This window comes from Octopus bimaculoides, chromosome 6, assembly GCF_046866305.1.
Source record: "Octopus bimaculoides isolate indiv1 chromosome 6, ASM4686630v1, whole genome shotgun sequence".
Taxonomy (NCBI): Eukaryota; Metazoa; Mollusca; class Cephalopoda; order Octopoda; family Octopodidae; genus Octopus; species Octopus bimaculoides.
The window spans coordinates 48,586,010-48,613,773 of NC_142933.1; the positions used below are offsets into that span (position 1 = coordinate 48,586,010).

Genomic DNA, 27,764 nt, shown 5'->3' on the forward strand with positions numbered 1-27,764 from the left:
TCAAAAACAGCTAGATATAATGGAAGTGGATTCAAATGCAAACACACATAAGTGTAAAGAATAGTAGTATTTTATGTATACTCTTTTATATTGTGTATAAAAAAAACCTCAACAAAATATACTTTTGAGATATTCGTAATTGTGTCATTCTAATTATAAATATTGGTCAATGGACAGTTATGCTCTCTGATGTTTTTAAGAAACAAATTTACTTTTTGTTTTGTACTATATTTCAGCTTATGCTTTTGTTGACTATGAAGACCGCCGAGATGCCGAGGTATGTTTTCTAGGAATGTCTTACTGAATAATATTTATGTTTTACTTGTAAAACTGTTTTGAAGGTTTTTTTTTAACGTAATGTTTTAATGTAATATTAATTACATTCTATTTAATAATACTTTAATCTTTTAAATGAAGTAAAGAAAAGTAATAGAAAAAAAAATGACCCAAAATTATTAAAGATTTTGGATTGTGGTTATGTAAATAAGTTCTTTCTTTATATCAAATATTAATTGACTCCTGAGATTTTTGTTTTAGTTTGAAAACATTTCAATAACGGCTACTTGCTCAACGAAAACAGCAACACCAATGTCCATGACCTGCATAGAAGGGTTAGTTTAAAGCTTATTGCAATTTTGACACCGTAGGTTCATTTTTTTTTTTTATTGCATCTGAAAAAAAGAATTGCTATAAATATTCAAAACCTTAAAATATTCAAGAAAATAAATCTGTTTTGTGTCAGTTTGAAATGTAACTTCTTAAGAACTGTTATAATTTAATACTCTCTGAATTATGTAGAAATTTTTTTTATAGAATAAGATCAGATAGATTATGGTACTTTTTATTTAAAAAAAATATATATTTAGCTTTATTTACACAGTTTGATATAATAACATATATTTTATTATTACAATATAGTTCTTCTACTGGTTGCTCTTTTGTGGATAGAGCCAGATAAAAATCAATTGATTTAAGAGATGTTTAGAGAATAAGGGACCAGTATGTAGTTTTTGTGTTATCTTATGTAGTGTTTAGTGTTTTCTATCTTATTTCTATTATGTTTGAAGAAATCCGCATATATTCTTCCACTCTCCAAGGGAATGATTAGGCATCAATATAAGGGCATGGACACCTGTCTAATGTAGCTGCAGTTTTCATTGAGTTGGCAAATTCCATGGAGGTAGGTAAATTTATAGTCTACTTCAGTGGTGTTTTTCACTCTCAGAAATGACAACTAAAGTAGTGAAAAGCTTGAGAACTAATATGTGAAATTCTTTCTTCAGCAAATATTAACTGTATGTGAGGAAGCACTTCAGATCTGAAATTTCAGTACTCTGTTTCAGCAAACCTATTTGTTGCCACACACACACACACATCTACAAACACACACAAACATACACTCTTTCTCTCAATGTAGTGGTGTATAGTTTTTCTGATATGCAACTAATGTAACTATATCTATAATTTATTCATAAAACTGAGAATGATTTATTATTGCAGTCCATTTTAATTTTAGTAGTTTATTCACTAACAAAAAAATTCTCCCCTATTGGTGGGTGTGATTCTTTCATGTGTGAACCAAGCATTAAAACTCATCCCTTGATAAGAATTTGGTGTATCCCATTAGTGCTGTAGGCTTTATTAGTCAATTATATAAATATTGCTGGATGTGTGAAGCTCAAGTATACAGTTCATTTACATTTTAAATAACATTTACCAATGTAATTGACTCAATCAAGCAGTGAATTACAGTGTTATTCAGCAATATTTTTAAGAGTTTCTAAGTGATGTTGGTATATTTGTTTCATGATATATCTGACTTTATGAGGTTATGATTATTGTAATGTTGAAGAACATGTATACAGTCTTCAAATTCTGTTTTAGATGTAAGTTAAATCATCTTTCCAAATTCGAGAAGTGTGTTGTTTTGTAAAATACATACACACTACATATGAACCAAGCATGTTTAATTATATGGAACTCATGCATTTGTATACAGAGTCTATATAAATTTAGAAATATATAATAAAGATAATGAAATATTTTTACATAAATGTGTGTTCTTCAAAATTCTCTGATATTTATGAATATTACCTTCATAATATAAGCTTGATGCATGATTTACAGAGAATGATAGCATTTAAATAGGAATTTCCATTATAACTAAAGAACAATTCACATTGTTTTGAAAATTTGTGAATTTGGTCCACACCTAGTTTTCTTATTGCTGGTGCTTATAGTGCTCATGTCAAATTTATTTCTGTGCATATAATTATTGGGAAGGTATGTGTGAGAGAAAGAGAGTGGGTAAGATTAAATTGATGTGATAAAGGATATGATGTTTGCAGAGCCACAACCCCCATATTCTGCCTCGTTTGTGCATGTTCAAGTACTCTAAATGTTATAGTGACAAATGTTAAATAGATATGTCTGGTTTAACCATATGAGCATTGAAAAAAACATGTTGAAATGAATGTGTTTCTTCGTGGGTTACCAGTCTGGTACTTATTTCTCATCTGTTCAAACCTCCCACTAAATAGGATGCCAGTTTATTGCAGGTAACTTTTCCTGTGGAAGAATTAAATTCAAAACTGCAAGTCAATGAATCATTTGTTAATTTTTCAGTGGAGCTGCTTCTTGTAGTGATGAAGTACACAACTCTTCAGGACCTCTTTAGAGCTAGGTGTGCTCTGACATTGTGAGTTGAAGTGCATTGACCATGGAAACAACACAGCACCAGTAACATATAAAGCACCAGCCTCTTGCTTGGTTGTTTTGTATTCAGTAAACTAGGTCATAGATGTTTTCAAAATGATTATATATATATGTTTGGTGGAGAAATTTTGTAAACCTAAATTGAAGATTAGATCCAATGTCTTCCTTTCTGGCTCTAATGGATATCATAACTGATCAACCAAAAGTTTGGCTGTGTTGCCAACAATGCATCTAGCTTGTCATACATCACATGACCAGCACCTATCTACCAGGTCTTTCTATATCTCTGCTTCACATCCATTTAATATTGCTAGAGTCTGTGTGGATGTCTACATGAAACTACTTTGGATTTAATTTTTATAGTTATCTACAAATGCACATGCAAATACATATACATATAAATATATGTGAATGATTATCTGTGAAGATCTAAATTTTGTACAATATTTACTGAAAAATATAACTGATATTATCCACTTTTTAGTCTCAGAGGATTTTGTAGATTATAATTTTGAAACCATTGATACCCAAATAAATATGTAAGTTTTGAAAAGAAAAATGGAAATAAAAAAATCCGTCTTTTAAGATTTAATCAAAAAAAAAAAATTTTAAATGTGTCCTTGAAATAAAATTTTTGTAATAAATCTGTTTATTTACTATTTATTGAGGAAAAAAAATATATATCCTATGTTATTTATTTAAGTATAGAAGTTAAACGTTTCTACTTGCACAGACAAACTACCTGACTTGCTTTTCAGTCTGCCCCTGCAACTTCATAGCTGAACTGTTGGTTTCAAAAATCAGTTTTTAAAAATCTACTTTAAGAATAATTTAGAATATAACATACTTACAGGGAACTTTTTACATGAAACTATCAATGTAAAATGGAAGACAAAATTGCTCTTTTGCTAAGAAAATGATTAGCCAGAAAGATTTCTCATATTTATGTGAAACAGCTTAAACTGGAAACAAATAATGGAATTTAACTTGTAATCTTTAAGTAAAAGTCCTTGTGGAAAATTGACAACTTAATGATATAATTATAAAAACCAATTATAGTAATACTAATTTGGTGTGGAGTTTTTAAGAAAATAACTATAGCAGCTGGCTGTTTAACTCTGTGCATTGAAAGAATTTTAGTATTTTATGAAAGGAAGCATTATGGTTATTTACAATAATGTTTAATGGTAAAATTTTAGATATTAAACCCTACCTTTACACTCCTATATATAATTTTGGATCTTAATAGAATATTACATTATTTTCCCCAATTGTTTGATTTTATATCAGACAAGTTTTCTATGAAGACAAGTTTTCATTAGCTTGGGTCAGAAATTGTACAAAAATAGCAAATAATTATTTACAAGCTATTAATGATTACTCTCCATTTATTGAAAGTTCTATGGAATTTATATTGTATACCTGTCAAAGATCTATTCATTTATTAGAAGTGGATAATTACAGTAACTATTGGTTAATTATAGGCCAGCTCTCTGGTCTGAGACTAACCTCCTCTTACAAATCTCATCTGCCCTGAAAAGGGTCATGGGTGCTGCTTTTCACCTCTGATTTAATTATAGTATAATCTTTATTCTCTCACAGACTATTTCTGTTAGATAGTGTTGTGAAGCAGGGTCTGTTGTGTAGTCTGGATGGCATTTAGCAAGGTAATTAGGGCACATAAATCTGAAGTTTCTGCTTTTTCATTTTACCTGCCAACTCCAGAGGGAAGGTAAAGACAACCCAAAACAAAGCAAAAAAGAAAACATTAAGTGTGAGATACAACTTCTATCTATTTGTAAACTAAATGGTGCAGAATGGTAACCAGCTAACTTGATATTCTGTGGGTTAATTTTAATATAGTTTCACTAATGAAAAAATAAAGTTGTACTTCAGCTTTTAATAATTTGTAGATATTGTTTTCATTTGTGTAATAATTTCACAAATTCATTTCAATTTAATAAATACTGTAGACAGATTTAGTCACTAGCCCAAATTATGTTCTTGTAGGACTATTTTAATGAAATATTTTTTATTTTCAGGTGTAAAAATTTTAGAATGATTTTCTTGAAAGAAAGCCATCTCTAATTTCTTGTTTCATTGTTGTACTATGCTTCTTAGGTTTGACTACCTTTTTACAAGATAGTTGTTTACTTATTAATATAGTATTAAACTTTTTAAAAGAAAAATAATTTTAGATTGTACTCTCTTGAACTATGATATATTAGTAACAGACTGTTATTGCAGTTAAAATGAACTTTATCATTTGTTTTATGTTTATTTCTTTTTATTTTTATATAATATACATATTTATAAGTTTTTAATGATGATGAAATTATGATTTTAAGTTCAAACCACCCTTTCATAAATATGTAAGATAAAAATAATATCTAAGATAAAAATATTGTTAGTTTTCACATTAAACCATTTTTGAAAATTTTCAATCATAATGAGTTCAATTACATTGATTTTAATTGCATCTTTAGCATAATGAATTAGTTGAAAGAATATAAGATTAAAGCAATATCTAATAATGACATTTTTAAAAGTAAAAATGTCTTGATTTCCTTTTTATTTGTTTTTAATAAATTTTTATTAGTAAACTAGTACATTATTTCCTCATTTGTGCCCGCCTCTTCTTACAATTTGATGTTATAAACATATTGTAATTCTAGTGACTGTTTTAAGGTTGTTTTTAAAATAGTTTTTGCATGTGCATTTAATACATTTCATTTGTGGTAAACTAGCAGACTAGCCAAATGCCGCAGAAAAGCCTGATCCGGTTTGAGACCGAGCATGATCCGATAGCCAGGCCTGTTTCGCCTTTGGTATTAACCATGTTCCCATGGTCTCCCTTGCCAGTTCCAATTCCTGACCATGCTTACCTGACCATTACCATGTGACCATGTCCATTGTGAACATATTCATCTGTCCATGAGGTGGTGGAGCCGCCAATCCCACCGCCCTGATCATGGCTTCCAAGCGTCTGTCTGCCATTGGTCCCATGGTTTTCAGTATGTCATGGCAACTTTGCCACTTTTTGTCATTGTCTTCAATTTCTGCATGTAATAATATTACATTCTTGTTTAAATTTAGTATGTACTGTTTTTTAAATGTTCTTAAAAGTAACTTTGATAAATACACACAAGGTAAAAGTTTTGAAATTGTAATTAAGTGATAGGGAGGCTGCATTTCATAGATATCTGTGAAAGAAAAATTGTATAAATTAATGTGTACACGAGAAATGCTTATTCCTTAAATTCTTATAATTGTTAAGAAAAAAATCTGATATCATTTGATGCTAAATTAGTTTCGACTAATATTACAAAACTCAAGTTGCAGTTAAGTGTAGCAGTCGTTGTGCTAATCTATCATATTTTGGTAGTTGGTGTCATAACCTAAACATCATTTTGCGAGATTTTATTTTTACGATAGATTGACTCTCAGTGTATTTAAATGTTAGGTCAAATTCTTGAATTTTAATCTGAAATATTGCATAGTTTAATTACCTTACATGTTTTGTATTTAAATTTTAATGAAAGACTATATTGATAATAAAAGAAAGTGTTATGAGGTTATAAGATAATGCATTATGAAATTTAACAATATTGTAATTAAGTTATTAACAAAAAAAATAAAAGCAAATGAAACGAGCACTCAGAGCGCAAACCTTCACCAAGACAACACCAACGTCCTCTCAACGATTAGCCAGAGATGATTTTTAAAATGAGAATATCTGAAATAAACTCGACTGCTCTCACAAACGAGAATACTAAAAATGAACCTGACCGCTCTCAAAAATTAAAAAAAAAAAACAGGAAAAATAATCTAGAATCCTTGTCTATTACCGGATTGATCCCAAAATCTAATCTGTTTGTGCCAGTCACAAGGCCAAACATCTCTGAAAGTTTCATCCAAATCCATCCAGCAGTTCTTGAGATACCTTGTCAATGGACAAACAAACAAACACGACTGAAAACAATACCTTTGCTAAGGCGGAGGCAATAAATGGAAGCAGCTACCCTGCTGAATAGAGATATCTGTTCTACTTTATTATTTAGAGGCTGGCAATAGGAAGAAAGAATGTCTAGTTGTAGAACAATCCCACCAACAATTCATTATGATAGCTCAAGTTTTCAAAATATATTCAACTTCTACTTATTTAGAAAAGTTGATATAAAATTTTGCAGGTATTTATCCACTTTGCTCATGCAAGGTTTAGAAAAACTCGAATTGTTGGAGCATCTACAGTTACATCAGTCTCTTCCCTATTATAAGCACTATTTATTCATCTGTGTTAGGCGTAATAGTACAATACATTGCAATCACTATGCTCACCACCTTATCTCACAGTCAATCTGCTGTACAAAAAGCTGTGTTTTTGTAATCATATACTTTTAGTAATTGATTTACATTACTTGATAATAGGAGAAAGGTTGCAAAAGAGGCAGTTTAGATGTCTAGGAAAAAATACAAAACTTTTACATACTGTTGTTGACAGTCTTGGTTCTTTATTTTTATCAAAATGCTGTATAGAACTAAAATCATGATTTATTGTGATAATTGCAATAACTCCGTAAATTTATAATGAAAGTTATGAAAAAGTACTTTGGGAAGTTTTTTTAGACTGTGCTAGCAGGGATGTGAAAGAAGTTAGTGTTGAAATACACAGCTCACATCAAACTTTGAAATAAAAAGAACAGATCCTAAGCTCTATAGGTCTTTCTTGCAATCAGACTTCAACACAATGCAGAAATTACTGACTGGCAACTGAAGCTGGCTGTGGACAAGTGCGCCACCATGCATTTTGGGAGGAAAAACCGGACTTTTACATACTCCCTCTACAACACCAGTCCTAGGATGTCTGCTAGTGAACATGACCTGGGCATTATTGTTGACAACAATTTGCATTGGACAAACCACATCTCTAAAATGGTCAAGAAGACTGAGGGTGTTTTAGTGTCACTCAGAAAAGCCTTTGTCAGCTGCTCTCCAGCTATCTATTTAAAGTTCGCATCACCAGTCTGGAACCCCTATCTTGCACAATATATCAATCTCCTGGAAATTGTTCAGAAACGTGCAACCAAATGAATACCAGCCGTCTGGCATCTACAGTACTTTGAACGTATTGCATCCCTGGGCATGGACACATTAAAGTTTAGATGTCTGGCAACTGACTTGGCAGACACTCACAAGATTATTCACCATCTTTCTAACAACAACAACCACCTTGGACATCTTTTTGTAAACACCTGTGGATATGTTTTCAGAATCAAAAAACAACACAGCACCCATAACTTTGCGAAACAATTTTTCACACTCAAAATTACTGAAGCACGGAAAACTACCCGCATCATTTGGTAGCTGTCAGGATACTACATCTTTCAAAACTTCCATGCCTGCTGAAATTTGCCAACAGTACAACTGATACCCTGCCTCCTTTTTTTAACAACTTATATTCACTGTTGGCTTTCTGTGCATACTCTCTGTACCGTTCCTGCAGTTTTGGCTAGTTTTTCTGATGAGTTGTAGTGCACTTGAACATTGCATACAATAAGTTCATTATTGTTATTTTATAAAATATTGATACTAACCAGTTCTATCGAAGATGAATGAATAAATAACTACTGCCGAAATTGCAAAAACACAGCAATTAGTAAATAGATTATATATAAAAATATATTTTTTACTTCATATTAAGGTGCACAACTAAAAGCTGTTCAGGATACATTTTAGGATATTGTAGTTATGCTTTTAAAGGAAAGCAGTTATCGATTCTGACTGGTTTTAAGATGAGTACTGTTTATACTCAAGATTGATCTTGAAGACTTGAAAGAAAATATTTCCAAGAGTGTATTTCTCTTAGGTAAAAGGAAAAGAAATTCTTAATGTCACTTTATTTCAATGACATAGAGACATTTTCAATGTACACACATAATTATGTTCTGTCACCATTGCGTTGTGGTCTTATGTAATAAGTTTTTTTTGGACGGAATTAAATAGATATACTTTATATAGATTCACCATTACTGTAATTGGCTATTAAAGAATGTAAGGATATATAGATATCTTTTATTGTAACTAAAGCCTCCCTATCATTTCTGTATGTAAAGGGATGTGTGTATGGAGCTATATGCATAAATAACTGCATGCACATATTATATACATGCATTTATATGTGTGTATGCATATATGAATGTATATAGTATATTAATATATATTTATATTATCTATATGTATTTGTCAGATCTATCTATATAATGTGTGTTAATGTAGTTTTTTTTATATATACACATACATATGCATCTATAAACAAACATATATATATGCATATACATGTATAAATAATGGTGTGTATATATGTATGTATGGTGTGTGTGTGTGTGTGTATATATATATATATATATATATATATATATATATATATATATATTTAGGTGTATATAGGTTGTGAATGTGGGTCTGTCAGGGTGCAATACATGTATGTATATATAATGGTGTGTGTGTGCACACATACTTATCTGAGTGTTATTAACTTATGTATGAAGTTATATCTGTGTATATAGGTATTTGTTGTGTGTGTGAATATATATATATATACACATATGCACATATATATATGTGTGTGTGTGTGTTCTGCCAACCCTATATTTCATGTAACCCATTGTACTGTCTTCTATCTACCTTTTGACTTCTCTCTGCTTTTCATCCATCTTACATACATTATGCATGTATATATGATGAGCTTCCAATTTCTTCCTACCAAATCCATTCATAAGGCTTTGGTTGGCCCAGATCTATTGTAGAAGACACTGACCCAAAGTGTCACAGTGGGATTGAACCTAAGAGCACATGGTTAAGTAACCAGCCTCTTAACCACACAGCCACAGCTGTACCTATGTATATGCATGTTGATTTGAGTAAATAGCATATATGTAATTAACAATTTCTTGTCAGACATCTCTGAAGCAACAAAACCACTGATCATGTTATTAATTTACAGTGCACTGCAAAGAGCATATTTATGAAATCAATGAAACGAAATATGCAAATTACCAGGAGCAGAAGTTTAAAAACACAATATGAGCCTATAGAGGTGGACTGAAGAAGCTTTACAGATGTTCACTTTGCAAAGTCCTCAACTGATTAGGCTTTGCAGTGGTGGAAAAGAAAAGGACCATTCAGTCTGCAAGTCAAGTTATTGAGAAAGCCACAAGGTGGTTTTGGATTAAGAGGGCTGCTCCATGGGTTGTAGCTGCTAGAATATAAAACTGGAATCAGAGGCAGGTTAACAGAGAAAGCAGAATTTCTATGTGGCTGTTGTGTACAAGAAATAAACACAAAGATCACGTAAGAGATAGATGCTTTCAAATGCCCTTAGGTTCCTTAGAGGTAGTAGATAGCTTCTGTTATGTAGGTGGCCTAATTAGCAGTGGTAGATGTTCTCAAAGTATCGTAGGTAGAATAAGAACAGGGTGCAGAAGGTTGAGGGAGCTATTACCTCTGTTGGTAGCAAATGATTTTTATCTCAGTTTGAAAGGCAGAATGGCTGAGATCTTGTATACAAACTACAATGCTACATGGTAGTGAGATATGGGCCTTTAATGCAAAGGACTCGCAAAAACTTTGCGAACAGAAATGAAGGAAGCATTCTCTGCTGGATGTGCACTGTCAGTGTGCATGGATGACAAAATACAGGTGTGTTGAGGTGAATGGGGTATAAGAGGAATGAGATGTAATGTGCAAGAGAGACAGCTGCATTGGTTTTGTTATGTGATGCATATGAGTGAGGATCGGTGTATAAAGAAGTGTCTATCACTTACAGTGAATAGAAACAGGAAGGTGTGGGTTGAGGTGGTGAAGGGTGACCTCTGGTTGTTTAGTCTTAGGGAGTATATGAAAAAGGACCAAGATGATGTGACATGCAATGCTGGAGAAAATGGCATAGTATTTCATGTCACGGTATTTTGGGCAAGTGTCTTCTACTATAGCCAAACAAAGCCTTGTGATTGTATCAAGTAGAGAGAAATTAAAAAGCCTGTTGTATGTATGTATATATATATATATATATGTGTGTGTGTGTATGTCTGAGTGTTTGTACTCCTTTGTCTTTGCATCATATGATAATTGTAAAACTAGTGTTGCTGTCATTTTTGATCTTTAGTTCAAACATGTGCAACCATGGGAAATATTACTTGGAAACGGGTGAGGTTTGGCAGAAGGAAGGGTGTCTAGCCATAGAAAATCTGCCTTAGTGAATTTTGTCTGACCCATGCAAGCATAGAAAAACAGACATTAAAATGATGAGGGTGATGTTGATGGAATGTTTAAATGTGTGCATGTGCACACACACACATGCACAAATGAAAATATGTATATATATATATATATATGCAGATATATTAAGCATAAAGCACCCAGTCCACTCTGTAAAGTGGTTGGTATTACAAAGGGCATCCAGCCATAGAAACCTTGAACACGACTTATCCAATCCTGTCAGACCATTCAACCTCAACTAGCTTGGAGAATTGAGAAACATGTCAAATAATTCACACATACACATGTATATATGCATAACAGCTCAAGAGTTAAGTGCAACATTGCATCATATTCAACACCATAACCTCCTAAACCATCCCTAACTAACACTATGCTCCCACTTGAAAACAATCTGTATACATAAAAAAACCCAGTTCCTGTTCAAGGTAACCTTTTAACAAAAAAAGGAAAAAGACTGCTGGAGACAACCATTATGTTACAACAGTTGACTTATACACAAAATACAAATTTATCACAATTACTGTAAATATTAAAATACTGGGATAAGCTTACATTATCTAAATTTTATGCATCGGTTTGAGTCCTAGAATGATGTCAACATGTTCACAGGCTAACATAATTGATTACTTTGATTTGATGGAACAACCACCCAGTATACCAGTTTTATGACTACCATGCCAAATCACTGGAAGCCATATCATATTCCACTCCACATGTATTTTACATACACATTTGTATTTATTTATATTTTGCACCTTACCTGATGAACAACTAGTTGACTTTTACATAACTGAATGCATTCTTATATTGGTTTCAAATTTTGGCATAAGACTAGTTACTTCAGGGGAGAGGCTAAAGTGATTACATTGACCCCAGTACTTGATTGGTACTTATTTTATCGACCTCAAAATGATGAGAGGTAAAGCTGATTTTAACGGCATTTGAACTCAGAATGTAAAGGACAAATGCCAATTGTGCTTACACTTCTACCAGCTCACCGCTTTCGTGCACACTAATATTTGATATACAAGTTTTAACAAATTTCTATAGTTCATACCAACAATTAGTGGTCCAGGATGTAACCTTAAGTCACTTGTACACTCTCCAATACTGTCATAAATATGCTTGCAAACTACCCTTCCTTGCATGACCCACCACATGCCCCGATTTGAACTGTGAACTCACTCAGTTGAAACATGATCATGACCACTAACCAAATACACTATGTACATAACATTTAGTTACAGTTGATAGTCTATAGCTGATTGGGCAGCAGGTGAATAGACTAGCAGCAAAAGGCTAATGCATTGCTACTACAAATGATAATACATTTAGCTAGACACCTAAAGATAAGCATTTCAAAAGACTAATGTAGTATGAAAAAAGAAACACAAAAATATATATCTATTTATTCATATACAATTGCCAAAATGCAATTCTCTTATACAATATAACCATCATTGTTTTAATGTTCATATCTCTATGCCTTCATGGGTCAGATGGAGTTTATTGAGGCAGATTTTATATGGCTGAATGCCTCTCCTGTCACCAACCTTTACTTCTTTCCAAGTAAGGTAATATTTCCTGCGGCTAGATATTTTTACAGAATAATGGAAATGAAAGACTTTGCTTCTATGACAGTGATACTCATTTACAACTATCCTGCAATATTAAGACAAAGAGACACACACACACATGCATATATGATGAGCTCCTTTTAATTTCCATCTACCAAATCCACTCACAAAGCTTTGACTGTAATAGAAGACACTTGCCCAAGGTACCATGCAGTGGAACTGAATTCAAAACCTTGTGGTTGGGTAGCAAAGTTCTCAACCTTTTAGTTATACCTGTACCTATAATAATAATAATAATATATATATATATATATATAACATTATGAGAAAGGGGTGGTGATTATATATATATATGTATCATCATCATTTAATGTCTGTTTTCATGCTGGCATAGGCTGAATGGTTTGTTAGTATCTAGTGAACCATAGGGTTGCATTGTGCTTCATATCACTTTTGGCATGGTTTCTACAGCTGGATGTCTTTCCTAACGCCAACCACTTTGCAGTGTGTACTGGGTGTGTTTTTCACATGCCACCAACACTGGTGGGATTGCCAAGTAACTTGCAAGGGGGGAACAAGAAATGGGTAAAGCCTCCTTGACTAAATGGGGTGAGTATTTGAGAGGGTGGAAAGATTTTATGCCAGGGACAAGCAGAAGAGTCTTGCTGTGGAGAAGATACAGCACTACCCCGCATTTATATAAAAGAGGATGAGAATATCTGTAAAAAGGGGATAGCAATGGGTTGCTTGAAAACCTTCAGGAAGCAAAAGATGATATGGGTAGTGGATCAGGAAGGGATAGTAGCTGATGGTTAGGTATTGGGGTAGAGATGAATGCAGTGAGAGATGAGCAGGAGTGGCTGGATGGTGGAAAGAGATAAGAGTGACCCATGGGTGATAGTTCAAGGGGTAGATGATGAGCAAGGCAGGGGAGTGGTAGAGAGGGAGATGTAGAGGTACTTAAGAGGTAGCTATAAAATGGGTAGACGAAAGGGTGTAATGAGAATGACGGATGGAAGCAGAAACTCAGCACAAAAAGTTAAGGGATATAATGTCAAGAAGAAGTAGTTGAGATGAGGGGGTAATGCTTGTTGGGGCAGTGTATGTGTGTGTGTATTGGACTGTCTCTATGATGAACAAGAAGTTCAGCTGGACTCAACTCCACAGTTTTCTTAGTTCAGTGTTGTGTTGTTTTGCAGGGGAATTCAGACCTATCCAGGATTTGTAGATCTGGGTGCATGTATGTGTGTGTCTATATGTATTTATACGTATGTATGTATACATGTCTGTGTATGTAAGTATACATGTCTATGTATGTATATATATATATGTGTATAATATATATAAAAGTATTTATGTGTGTGTGTGTGTGTGTATATATATATATATATATATGTAAACATTGGTGTCTATGTATATGCATATACATGTCTATGTATATGCATATACATGTCTATGTATATGCATATACATGTCTATGTATATGCATATACATGTCTATGTATATGCATATACATATCTATGTATATGCATACACATGTATCTGGGTATATGCATACACGTGTATGTATATATATATATATATACGTGTGTGTGTGTGTACAAATGTATATTTACACATATGTACATATATGTGTGTGTACATGTATGTATGTATGTATAGAAGGGGTTATAATCAAAGTTGTGTACTTATGAAGCACATCTGCACATTCCAGTAATCAAATGTATGTAAGTAGATGTTTATTTTAAATGAGAAAGTCATACTTACAAGTTGAAAATCTTAGTGAGTCATATTTGCAGTGTAAAGTATATATCAGAACAAAGACTGGAAAGTTTGGTATATTTTTAAAGTGAACTTTCCAGTCTTTGTTTTAATGTGTGTGTACATATATGTACATGTATATATATATGTCTATGTGTGTATATATGTTGTGTGTGTGTATATATATATATATATATATATATATATGCATGTATAAATGTCTATTTTTATATATATAGATACATATGTATCTGTGCTGTATGTGTATCTGTATACATGTTTGTGTGTGTATATGTATATTGTCTGTTTGTTTGTACTATGTATTGTACATCTGTGCGTATATATGTGTGTGTTTGTGCGTTTATATATATTGTGAGAGCTTGTAATGTAGTAAGTGGCCATGATAGAATAAAGTTTTCAAGCAATAAAACACTGAATACAAGTACTTATGAATTTTACTAATTTGTGGTCAACTGCAGGCTGTTTTGTTGTATATTTACATCAAATTTAACGTTGTATCAAATGAAAGAATATACATTTTCAATTTCTGGATTAAGATGTTTACATTTCTCACTTTTAAAATGAAAATTTATTTTATAAATCATCATAGATGTACGTGTATAGTGGGATAGATAGAAAGGTGCCAATAACTAAGTTGATAGAAGACAGGAAAAGATGGGAATGCTGTAGAGGGTAAGAAATAGGATTAGTTTGTTGGGGAGAGAAGAGAGGGAACCGGTTACTTCCTTAATTCTGAAGATAAAATGAATAAGAATAGTCTATTAATGCACAGGTTTTTTGTGTCGTTTTTTAAAATGAAAATGGAAAAAATATAGGAAAGTGTTGAAAATGTAGATGTAAGGAAATCTCAATGTTAGTGACATAAATATTTTCTATCAGATATGACTAAAAACTTCAACTGAGATAGAGTGAAATATATATATTTTTAGATAATTTTATCACTAATTCCTGTTAGTAAACTTCATGAAATTCTAAAAAACATTGATTCTCATGGTGAAAGTTTAAACATTCATGATAACTGCAAATTTAAATATTAGTGAAGATTTAAATATTCATGACAACTGAGCTACAAATACCCCTTATATTTTACATTAGAGGTACAAAAAGCTAATTCCCTCTACCAAGCTAGTTATCTGGTTGATCAACCTTATAAAAACTGATATTGTGAAAATTAGTTAAGGGATTTTGACAAAGGTCTCCTAAATTATAGAGGTATCTTCCTTATGTATATGACAGAATATACAAGAAATGATTTGTTGGTTTGAAGGCATCTCTCATATTAATACCAAATTCTTACAATTGGATAGTAAAGAGTAATATTTTTCTATTAAAGAGTATTGCTTTCTGTTATTCTTAAGACTAAATCCATTGCTGATATCAAAGACTCTGATGTCAATGTAATAATCAACGCATGATTGGTATTTATATTAAGCATTATGGATGAAAAATTCACCTTCCACCTGCTTTTGATACATCTGACAGATTTGGGAGAAATTAACCGCCTTGTTAGCTGTTTCTTGCTTCATCAGCTTAAACCAAAATACCCATGTTTAAAAGGTATTTAGCAAGGAAATCTACTGGTCAAGAGCAGTAGAATTAGAAAAAAAAATCCATTTATTCTACAAATAATTTGGACTCTTGATTGTTAGTGAAGCCAACAAAAACAAAGTTGACTTATTAGATGTAACTTTAAACTTTTTCTACTTATTTTATTTTTCTTTGAAATCAAAAGACTTGTTAAACTACAGACATAAGCTATTTTACTTCAGAATTGATAACTTCTCTGCTAATAAACAATTCTTTAATGAAGAGGGTCTATACTACAATAAAGCATTCATGAGAAGCAGTTTTAGAAAATATTTTGCCTTAAACAGTACAACCTACAATTCTGTCACACATACCACTAGCATGAGAAATAGAAATATCATGATGTAATACACCTTTCAACTTAGTATTCTGTAAAGCTAATTCCACCTTCTTAGAAATCACTTCCATTCACAGCATAGATACTATAGAATATTTAATACCATAAAATTATCTTACTGTATTTTGATCAAGCTGTAGTTTCTTCTAACCTATACAAACTATTTTGTATGAACAATAGTAACTTTATTAATTATCCCTTAGATTCCAAATGCTTGGATAATGATATAGTTTACCAAGGAAGTACTATCCCCAATTGCTCTTAGCACACATGTAGGTTTAACTTTCATCCCATCGCAATAGTTTTACTACACTTTCAAATGGAACATAGTATATAGAGTTAAGTGTTAGCCAGGAAAGTATGGCTAGTCTATTTGGCAAGAGCACCATACATTAAATAAACGTACTGCAAAGATTTCACTATGTAAACATATGTTCTCAATATCTGTCTGTCCAGAACTTTACCTTGGACGGACAAGACATATATCTCAACTTGCTCTGCCTATTAAGTTTTCTAATTGTATTTACTTTACTTTACTTCAACACTAACTCCTATATATTTTATCTGATGTATATTTTAGAGATTGTGGTTCTATTTCATTTACATGTTATATTCTTTATCTCTCTTAGTTTATTTTGAATCTTAACTCCTGGTATTTCATCATTCAGTGGTATTTTTCACTGTTTCTTCCACACAGAATTCTCTTGTTTATTATCAATAATTTGATAGGTTTCTTTATTGCTTTAAAACATTTTTTAGGTGTTGATTAGAGTTTTAGTTGTCATTAAATTTTACTGTTTTTATTTCATGCTTTTTACTTTCACTTGCCATTCTTTATTCTTGTCATTCCATTCACAGTTGCTAAATCCAGTTTAATCCATATATAACTCATCTTTTTCTCTTTAGAAAATTTTACTTTGTTTTGTTTCATAATTCATTTTGGCTCACATTCTTAAACTCAATTTAATACTGATTTTTTTTTACTTTTCCTATATTTTTTTTCAATTGTCATGTAAACAAAATCCTACAGCCCTACAACTTTTGTACTAGTAAATTACTCTATTTCATTTTGAATCTTTCACTTTCCCTGTCATTTGGTTCATTCTCTCTCACCTTACTATTTCTCATGCTTTTCCTCTCCCTATCTCTCTAAGCAGTATCTCCTGCCTCTTTCATTCATTTTGAAATCTAGGAACAAAAGTTTCTTAGTATTGAAATTGCAATCCTAATCTCTTCCCTTGTATTCTAAATTGTTCCATACTTGCTCTCCATAACTATGTATTCTCTCACTTGATACAACTTTGCAATCATATGATGTAGATTGTCGCAAATTATTAAAATTGGTGTGTGTGTGTGTGCACTCGCCTCTAAGCATGTGTGTTCTTTCAGAAGAAAGCTCATGTGAGAAAGAGAAGTGAAAAATTTTGGCTGTTTTAGAATTGGGTTACTAATTCCCATTCCCTAAATTATGAAAATTTAGAAACATATTCCTCTTATTTAAAAAAAAAAAACAGTAAAATTTTCATCCATGCTTCTTCAATGTTCATACCAATTGTTTTTCTCACTATTACAGGATGCTATTAAATATGAAAATGGTCGAGAAGTATGTAATTCAAGTATCATTGTAGAATGGGCAAAAGGCAACCCAAGACGTCCTTTAGTCAGTAATGTAAGTATTTTTCTATAAACTATTTTAGTGGTGTAGTTTAAGGTGCTTAAATTGATTCTTGATGTGGACAAGTATTCTATTTCATTACCTGTGGAAGAAAGATAAAGTTAATCTTGAGGAGATTTGAACTTAGATCATAGTACATTTTGTCTAATACTCAAATGATTCTGCTTGTCCATTGCTTACTAATAAAATTAATAGTAGTAATAATCATAATACTACTTAGGAAATTAAGACCTTGAATACAGAAAAATATTAGCAATATAGTTATTAATGGGGAAATAAGAAAAACTTTGATAACTGCACTAAAAGAAGTAATTAAAATAGTGAAAATAAAAAATCTAGGGAATTAGAAACAAGATTTTAGGAGTCACATAAAAGTGGTAAAAATCCAGTAGGGTTGGGGTAGGCACTGAAAGGATATATATCAAAAAGTTTATTTAAAAGGGAGCAGAGGAAGTTGTAATCTGAAGATGAAATTAGCTACAAATAAAAATACAAAATGCTTTTAGGGAGGTAAAAAAAAAAAAGACTGATCTAATTAAGGATAAACTTGGAGTTCACTATTAAATTGGGGTTACAGGTGTGAATTTAAACTAATTATGAAACAAAACAATAAGTAAAATCTAAAGAATTTAGAATTCTCTAAAGAGAAAAACACGGAGTAAAAGTCTAATGGTTAAAAAAAAGTAGGGTGAATAAAAATAGTAATAGTGAAGGTATTGTGTTGTACCAGGGTACTTTGTATTGATACTCCAAGTGGAGAAGACATAAAAATATTTTCAAATCAGAAGCTCAGTCTCATAATGCAGTGGTCCTCAGACTTTCTTTACACCACTAATTGATTTCATGCAAAACAATTTTTTTTCCTTGAACCTAGGATTACATACTCTTATTATTCTTACAGTTAGCTTGTGTTCTTTATTGGTGGGCAAAAACACTGACTTACACAAATGTAGGAAAAAGGCACAGATTGAAGTGGTAATTTTTTTCAGAATGAAACACCTTGCAGACTGCTATTGTTGGCACTCAGTCGCTTACAGCGTTGAGGGTTCCAGTTGATACGATCAACGGAACAGCCTGCTTGTGAAATTAACGTGCAAGTGGCTGAGCACTCCACAGACACGTGTACCCATAACGTAGTTCTCGGGGATATTCAACATGACTCAGTGTGACAAGGCTGACCCTTTGAATTACAGGCATAATAGAAACAGGGAGAAAGTTGTGGTGAAAGAGTACAGCATGGTTCGCCACCATCCCCTGCCGGAGCCTCGTAGAGCTTTAGATGTTTTTGCTCAATAAACACTCACAACGCCAGGTCTGGAAATCGAAACCGCAATCCCGCTGCCCTAACCACTGGGCCATTGCGCCTCCACAGCAGACTTCTATATAGTCAATAAACCAGAAATAAAATTTAAACATTCATTCTTTCCCTGTGGCCTTGTAACAAAGGATCCACTGCATGGTTTTAATCTGTGTCCAGTATTTAGGGTTCTCTACTATAATGATTCTGCTACAAGGAGGATGAAAAGGATCAGAGTTTTCTCCCTTCCATTCGAGCTTTCTCCGCTTCCTTCAAAATGAATGCAAATAAGGCGAATACGATTTTTGTAATTATGTATTTCGGGGCTGGTTAACTGATGTAATCCTGTTAAATCCAGGAAGTTAAGGGTTAATCTTGTGTAATTTTTTTAATCATCTAACTTGCTGAGATATTGTAAGATAAAATAAAATATAAATAGGATTCAGAAAATCAATTACTTTCAACTTTTCCTCTATCTGACCATGTAAAATATTTAATCTTTTCTTTCAGTACAAGAAATATATTTTAAGGGTTTGTTTGCTCAGTTTTTAACATTCATTTTTGGGTTTAAAAATTACATGATCACCATTAGTACTTTTTACATTTACATTCTTTTTTTTTCCTTACGTGAAAATGTCTATAAATTGAACATTTGCCTGTGTTAATGTAAATGTTTTCAAGGCTGACTGCAGCACCAATGATTGTAACTTAATATTCAATTAAATCCCAAGTTGGGAAGGTTTGACCATGTATCTGCACCAATTTATGTAGGCCCTATCAAAGGGATTTTTTTTTTTTGTTGCTAAAAACTAGCAGTTGCTCATGCATTTATCTCTCTTCATTGCACTAGTGTTATTTAAGGAAAAAGCTCGTCTTAAAATCCAATACAGCTTGGTACCAGTACTGTTGCAGGTACTGCTGTCAGATACTCCAAAGTATCTATCTCATTTGATGCTTTAACAGTTCACCAATCTACCTACCCTGAACTGATACTTTTTCTGCTGACACCAAAAAGATGAAAGACTTAAGTGAGTTTGAACTCAGAATGATGGGTGTCGGAGCAAATAGTGTAAGGCATTTTGTTCAGTGCTTTAACACATCTACTAAGTCACCTCTTTTCAATTAGATGAATACAAATGTCAAAAGATAACATTTTTTTAATACTTATGAATAATTTAATTACAGTAATAGTAATTTGAGTTCATCATAGGAAAAAGTATTTTTTTACATTGTAGTGATTATGTCATCTAATGAAAATAAACTATAAATTTGTTTAGGGCTATGATGAATGCTATCGCTGCCATCGACCTGGACATTGGGCTCGGGATTGCCCTGATGATCGTTACTATGGTTACAGAAGGCCTGAGCGCAGTAGCTACTACAGATCACCATCTCCACGCCGAAGACGAAGGTACTTATCAGTTTTTTTTTTTTTTTCACTGTTTCAGAATAAATTTGATGTATGTTGTGTGTAATATGTCTATATTGTTTTTTTTCAATTTGTAGATCTCGATCAAGGTCACGATCCAGAGACAGGCGTCGCAGAAGATCTCGAACAAGGTCTCATAGTAGAGATCGCAGTCGTAGTAGAGACCACAGGAGTAGTAGTAGAGACAGAAGACGACGTAGTCCAAGCAGTGAACATCGACGAGGTCGAGACAAACTTAGTCCAGATCACTATCGACGAGACAAAAGTAGATCGCGATCAAAGAGCCGTTCTCGATCTGTTAGTCAATCAAGAAGTAGATCTGTTAGCCGTTCCAGAAGTAGATCCCGAAGTGCTTCCAAAGGAAAAACAAATGGAGAACAAGAAACTGTTGCAGTGAAACCAGATCATTCTCATTCATCTAGTCGGTCACGCAGTAGATCTAGGGACAAGTTTACACGGCAGTCAAGAAGCAGAAGTGTTTCACAAAGCTGAAGACTAACAAAATTTTACAGAGGCCATCCATTGTTTTCATTTCTCTATATAAACTGTATTAGATCTTGAAATTCTACTTTTTGCTTGCAGTCATTAAAAGTTTTCTTACATTTATTTTTTTTTTTCATTTCTTCTTTCATCAGCTTGTTTCAGTGGCATCTTCCTATTAAACATTCAATTTCTACCCATTTATATATATATATATATATATATCAACCATCCAAAGTCTTAGTAACTAATGACTCTACTTTTCATTCTTCTGTTAAAATCTTCAGCTGACTGCTATGATTTTTTTAATCATTCAAAAGAAATATTCCCCTCCATCTCTTTCACATATTTGTGTTAAATTTCTTAAATTTTAATCTACTTCATAAGATCTCATCCTGTATTGATTATTTCCACTTCTTCAAGACTACTTGGTAATTGTTATTGTCTGCACTGTATAAACACTAATTTGTCTATTACAAATAAATTAAATTAATTCCACTATTGTTTTACTTCAGCCTTTATTAAATAATTCATCTTTTAAAATATTCCTTCTATTTACTCACTGTGAAACAGAGTTCTGAAACCTGTGGATAATATATAACATTTTATTTCTTTAATTTGCAACAATATTATTATTGTTTCTGAGTAAAAGAAGTCATGCCTTTAACTTCTTGGAAATTATAGCGCCCATTATTGCAGTAGTATTTTTATCATAATGAAAAAGAAATTAAGTGAGGCTGTGAGTGTCTTGAGAGAAGCATTAATTACTGGAAGACAAGGAAATGTGGATGATCCAAGCATAAAAATTTTATGTAGAAAAAAAAAAAAAAGAATTCAAAGTATAAACTTGTTTTGGGTTTTAAGGTTATTATAATACAGTAAGTTGTGTAAGTAATTTAGACAGGAAATATTTATAATTTGTATTTTTTTCACTGAGAAATTAGCATCAAATATAGCAATTTAATAAATCCATTTTTGAAAGGCTCTTGTACCCTCTCTTTTCCATTCATTTGCTAAAATACAGTGGTTTTGGAACTCTGGTAGTGCACTTAGAATGCAAGCTCCAATATAGGCTGCATGGTATCTTTGGGGAGACGAATGAACCTATAAGGAAGTAGAAATTAAATATCAGTAATGTTTTTTATACTATCATACAAGAAAGATTACCAATTTTGTATATTTTTAAAAATCACTGTTTCATATTTAGATAACATTTAGTTATCATCATCATTTCACATTCACCTTCCTGTGCTGGCATGGTGACCAGATTCTCTTCCAGCCTCCAGCTCTTTTAGTTGCCTTACGGGTCTCTTTCTAAATGAAGTGCAGATTGCTTGATGCTTGCATGAATGCACACTGTTGCATGATAGCATGGACATTCAATGTGTAATGCTAGTGGTGTATGTATTATGGAATACATATGAGAGAAAAACTGTAGAAGAATTAATAGGCTGCAGCTTGTAAAAGACAAGACTATGTATAGGCATGGCATGCTTATGAAAGATGCCAGTTGTATAAATAAATTAGTACCAAGTACTTATGGACAGAACTTGTGAAAGAAGGCTAAAGAAGACAGGATGAAATTTTGAAGATTGAGTTGCATGACACTGAACTTCAGAAAGGAGATGACAGAGGGCTGCGACTCATGGTGAAGCTGTGCTGAAGACCCTCCCCCTCTCATGTAAAATGATGAATATTTAACACTTAGAGACAACTGAAATGTAGCAAATGATAGTAAATGAAATGTGATTGATTAGTGGTAATAAAGCAAGAATTTATGTTGCTTTAAGAGATTCATTAGACTATGAAGTAAAAATATTTTGTTTATGAAAATCCTTTTACATAGTGACTGTGGCAGACCTGCATCTCATTATTAACTAAGGGATTTGTTAAAGAAAATCCAAAGATCGGACACATGCAATGGTGGTATGCAGACATAATAGAGTGCTACAGTATTTAGTATTTTAATATTAATATTTTACTGGAATTGATTTTTGCTTTTAGGTAATCAATAAAATTTAGTACTCTTAAAAGTTAGAATACGCTTAAGTTTTCTTGCTCATCTACTTTGTAAGATCTCTTGAGCTACAAATGACATTTGATTTTCATATTTGATTATTTCACTATTTCTGTACCTACTATATTGATTGTAATAATTGGCAATTTCACTGATGTATGTGGATAACATGAGATTAAATTAAAGCAATATTTTATTTATCAAGACTGCTTATTGACATGTTGATTGGTTCTATCTCCTTATTTTGACAAATATGACCAGCTGCTTCTATGTCGTCACCTGTGCAATTCTGATGATTGCTTGGAAGTGTGGCCCTGTGAATCATAAGGCAGGCAGCATGATGAGACGAGTGGTAATTCTGAATAAAATTTTGCACTGCAGATAACCTTGAATAAAATTCTGCAGGGTGGAATAAAACTCACCATAGTCAAGACACTCCATCTGGTACAGTAACTCTGAATCTAAAAGATCTGCACAGAGAAGACATGGACTGGATCTCCAAAAGCTGCAGTGAAGAAAATCCCTCTGAACAAAAACTGACAGTGTGGAGGGAACGAACACTTCAGTGCTGACAGACATCCTTTCTAGTGCTGGTGATGAGTAAATGTAGCCAGTCTATGCTGTAAAGTGATTGGTAATTGAGGTATGGCAAAATTATTACAGTCACAAACAATGCAAAACTATTTGCATGTATAGGACTGTTAATGCTAGTGGAGGAAGTCAGCTAGGAACTCTTCAAACAGACATCAAATGATTGCATGATGTGTGCTTTGTAAAAAAGGTAAGTGGAAAGGGAACCGCAACCAAACAGGTTGGATGAAGTAGGCATGTTGTTGGCAGATGAAGTAATTAACTAAACTTAGATTAGCCATAGGCAATAGTTACCTGAGCATATATATGACAATCAGGAGTGACAGATGAGCAAAAGTACCTCAATGAAGTCCTTTTGCAGTTTACCCTAATAACAAATGACTGACTTCATTATCATTGCTAGTGGTATTAATGAACACGGACTACTCTCATGTATGTAGAGAGAGGATATGAGTATGATACAAAGAATGGGGAGGGACTGGAGTTCTGTGCTGCAAGAGTGCAAATAACCTAATTACTTGAAACACTAACTTCAGGAAACCAGCCGTCCAGCCACATGATTACCAATCCAGGTAGACTTCATATTCAACAAGAAACTGGATAGACAACTATTTGTGAACACTATATTTTTCCCTGGTGAAGAATGTAGCACTCAACATAAAGGCAAGTGACAAATAACATCAAAGGTAAGAGGATTCAGAAGACAAGACAGCCTGGAGAAAGAAGGTATGAAAGTTAGAGGATCATTCAGTCAGGCATAGATTCAAAGAAGTGGAGACAAAACTTGAAATTGAGGGCAACTGGGAATTTCTATGGGATCACTAGATAACTGCTAAAATGTCACAGGCCAGATTTGTGCTTGGAGCAAGATTATGTCCAGCCAGATGGAAGGTAACATGATGTTGGAATGCTAAATTAGACATGGCCTTAACAGATTGGAAGATGAGTGGAATCAAAAAATATAAGGTTGCTAGAAAAGAAGCTAGACATATACACAGCATGGAGAGACAAGCTTGAATAACTAGCAGTCATTGAACTGGAGGAAGCTGACAGGACACCAAGCTCTCAGTCATGAGTTCAATGTACAAGTTGGTGTGCACTAGGGCTCATTTCTCAACTCCCTACTGTCCATTATAGTTCTTGAAGCTTTAACAAGGAAGTTTAAGATTGGCTGTCTGAGAACTTCTATATACTGATGGCTTAGTTCTCCTAGATGAATCTACTGAAGATTTAGAACAAAAAATTTAAACATGCAAACAGAATCTAGAATTGAAAGTTAACCTAGCAAAGGTAAAAAAAATTAGCAAGAAAGGAGACAAGACTCTATTGTCTCCTTAGTCTTTTCTTGTTCACTACATCTAATTCACTTTTTTTTTCTCTCATTCATGTACACTAACATTACACATGTAAATATGCAGAAAAGGAGTAGACTGGAATTGTGTATCGTATACTCAACATAACCTAAAGGAAGTGTTGTGGGATGACTTTGCACAAGAGTAGTTAGTTGTAAAAGAACACAAGAAATAGATTTTTTTCAAATATTCTACTAAACATTTTGGAAATTTATTTCTCAAGTACTGTTACGTTGTTGGGTATGACAAGCTTCCTTGAAATATTACTGTAGTAAATAGATGATAGATTTAACAGTGGAAGTGGATATTCCAGAGTAAGAAGAGGGTTAAGTGTAGATTGTACGATGTTTGTATGTAAAGTACAATGTTGCATGCTAGTGATACATGGACATTGAATGAAGAGAATGTGTGCAAGATGAAGGGAAATGAGGTGAGCATGCTGGATGTGTAATGTTAGCGAGCATGTATGATGAAGCACATACAGTTAAAAAAAAATTAAAATAAATGTAGTGAACAAGAGAAAAGACTAAGCTAGTACAGGCACATGATGTGCATGGAGGAAGCCAGTTGTATGAATAAATGATGAGAATTTCAAGTGGATGGAAACTGTAGAAGTGGGAGGCCAAGGAAGGCATGATGAGGTGGTGAAGGTTTAACCTCATGAAAGAACTAACGAAGGGCCTTAACTTATAATGACTACTTCATTTCGCTATAAAACTGGAGCCCTTGTTCCAAAATTTAGAAATTAATAATAACCATTTGTAGTAAGCACTTTCACAATCTATATTCATAAGTTATAGTTTAAGGATCTGTATATCTTACCTGCACAAGAAGAGATGGATTGACTAGTTTTTGAACTTCCTTCTCCAATCTTGCTGCAAATCCAGGGATCATTGTTACACCTCCACTTAGGTAGATAGCTCTGTTAAGATATTCACAAGAAGAATAAAACTAGACAACCTCTTGTTTAAAGGAACTTGCATTTATTTAATTTTGGTTTTCTTTTAATACAGATGCCCCGGTTAAGATAGTTCTGCAAATATCTGTATATAAATGAAATAATGGCTATGGAGTCAAGGTACTGAACTGATTATATTTCTTTTAAGTCCAAACCTTACTTCTGTTATTGTTATACTCCTGAAAAGGCATTTACATCTTGCTTTAAAAAAACAAATCCCTTGTTAATGTCACAACTGACTTTATGGAAAAAAAAGGACATTCAGCAAGTATTGATGTTTGAAGTTGGAGATCATCCTTATTACTAATCAAATAAAGGAGGCAAGTTGGTAGAATGATTAGCACACTGGACAAAATACTTAGTGGCATTTCTTCTGGTGAGTTCAAATTCCACCAAGGTTGACTTTGCCTTTCATCCTTTCAGGGTTAATGAAATAAGTACCAGTTGAGTACTGAGGTCGATGTAATTGGCTAACCCCACACCTACCAAACTTCAGACTTTGTGCCAATAGTTGAAAGGATTATTACTCATTAAATAGTTTGGAATAGCATTCATTAGTAAGTCTGAGATAAATGGAGTTGTGCATCCTATCTGTTTCAGTTCTCGAAATAAAATAAAAAATTTAAAAACCCCACAAAATCACTATTCATTTGGCATAAACTTTATAAATCCAATAAAAGTAATAAAGTATTTTAAAAGATACTTTTTATTTAGTGAAAAGCCTTATTTTTTCTTAGTTTTTAATATTGATTTGGTATTTTTTTGTTATTGATGACCTGTAAATAAATGTATGATGTAATTTTTGCTAATTATATGAACCACTAAAATAATAAGCAATATCTTAGATTACAAATGAGGACATTTAATAGCCAAAGTTTCTGATCTGTAGAAATATTTAAATGAAGTCAAGAGACGTTAACAATTGTCATCAACAAAGAAATGAAAACCTAATCACGTTCACTTCTCTAGATTGGTAGCAGTGTTTAATTTTGTTTCTTAAAACTACTAATTGTATATCAATGATGGAAAATAAAAAAATTTATAAAGTAAGGCCAAGTGTTGATATTGAATAATTACGGAAGATTTTCAACAACGTTTGCTTAAGCTTTCAATCGTCAAGATGAGTTACCTCCCCTCACTAACAAGCGGAAGAAAACTGGATATAAAATTTCATAAAAGAAAGAAAACAAATAAAAAGGAAAAAAAAAACCTAATAGGTTTAAAGAAAAATATTGCAACACAAATCAATCTTGAGGAGCAAATAAGAAGTTTAGGTTAGCCTTTCTTTGAATTTCTTTGGATTATCAAGTCACGAATATATCTTTTTCTAGATAAAATGTCTCCCAAACTATTACCTCATATACAACCTTTAATGCAGATGACTAAAACAGGAAGATGCCAAAGTTTACCATTTCATCCTTTTGGGACTGAGAAAAAAGAACCAGTAATAGATATTGAATCAATTTCATGAACATTAACCTTGGACCTAACAGGAATAATATTTTTACCAACCTGCACATATGCCTCCTGTTATCCACTGGACATGCATTAATTGCTTTTAATACCAGGGCTTGAACTGTGGGATAGTCCATACCCCACAGGTCTGTATTAAAGAAACCTTCAGGACTTGCAAAGCAGCTAATATCATGGCTTATGGTGCTGTAAGACAGGAAAATATTTCATTAA

The 27,764-nt window shown here is 32.7% G+C and overlaps 2 protein-coding genes across 6 annotated transcripts in view; one reads left to right on the top strand and one right to left on the bottom strand.

The window, feature by feature from the left end:
* The window catches only part of LOC106882865 (uncharacterized), a 44,588-nt gene extending 22,930 nt beyond the window's left edge, over window positions 1-21,658 (top strand). For both annotated transcript variants that reach the window (XM_089353849.1, XM_014933668.3), the window contains 4 exons: window positions 237-277; window positions 17,853-17,948; window positions 20,529-20,662; window positions 20,758-21,658. In XM_089353849.1, coding sequence (XP_089209975.1) covers window positions 237-277; window positions 17,853-17,948; window positions 20,529-20,662; window positions 20,758-21,172 — 686 coding nt within the window. In that variant the 3' untranslated portion in view covers window positions 21,173-21,658. The remainder of the gene's footprint in view (window positions 1-236; window positions 278-17,852; window positions 17,949-20,528; window positions 20,663-20,757) is intronic.
* Window positions 21,659-21,661: 3 nt separating this feature from the next.
* Window positions 21,662-27,764, bottom strand: part of LOC106882864 (uncharacterized) — a 114,270-nt gene continuing 108,167 nt past the window's right edge. For all 4 annotated transcript variants that reach the window (XM_089353843.1, XM_089353842.1, XM_089353841.1 and 1 more), the window contains 3 exons: window positions 27,591-27,737; window positions 25,943-26,042; window positions 21,662-22,264 (listed from right to left, as the gene is read on the bottom strand). In XM_089353843.1, coding sequence (XP_089209969.1) covers window positions 22,121-22,264; window positions 25,943-26,042; window positions 27,591-27,737 — 391 coding nt within the window. In that variant the 3' untranslated portion in view covers window positions 21,662-22,120. The remainder of the gene's footprint in view (window positions 22,265-25,942; window positions 26,043-27,590; window positions 27,738-27,764) is intronic.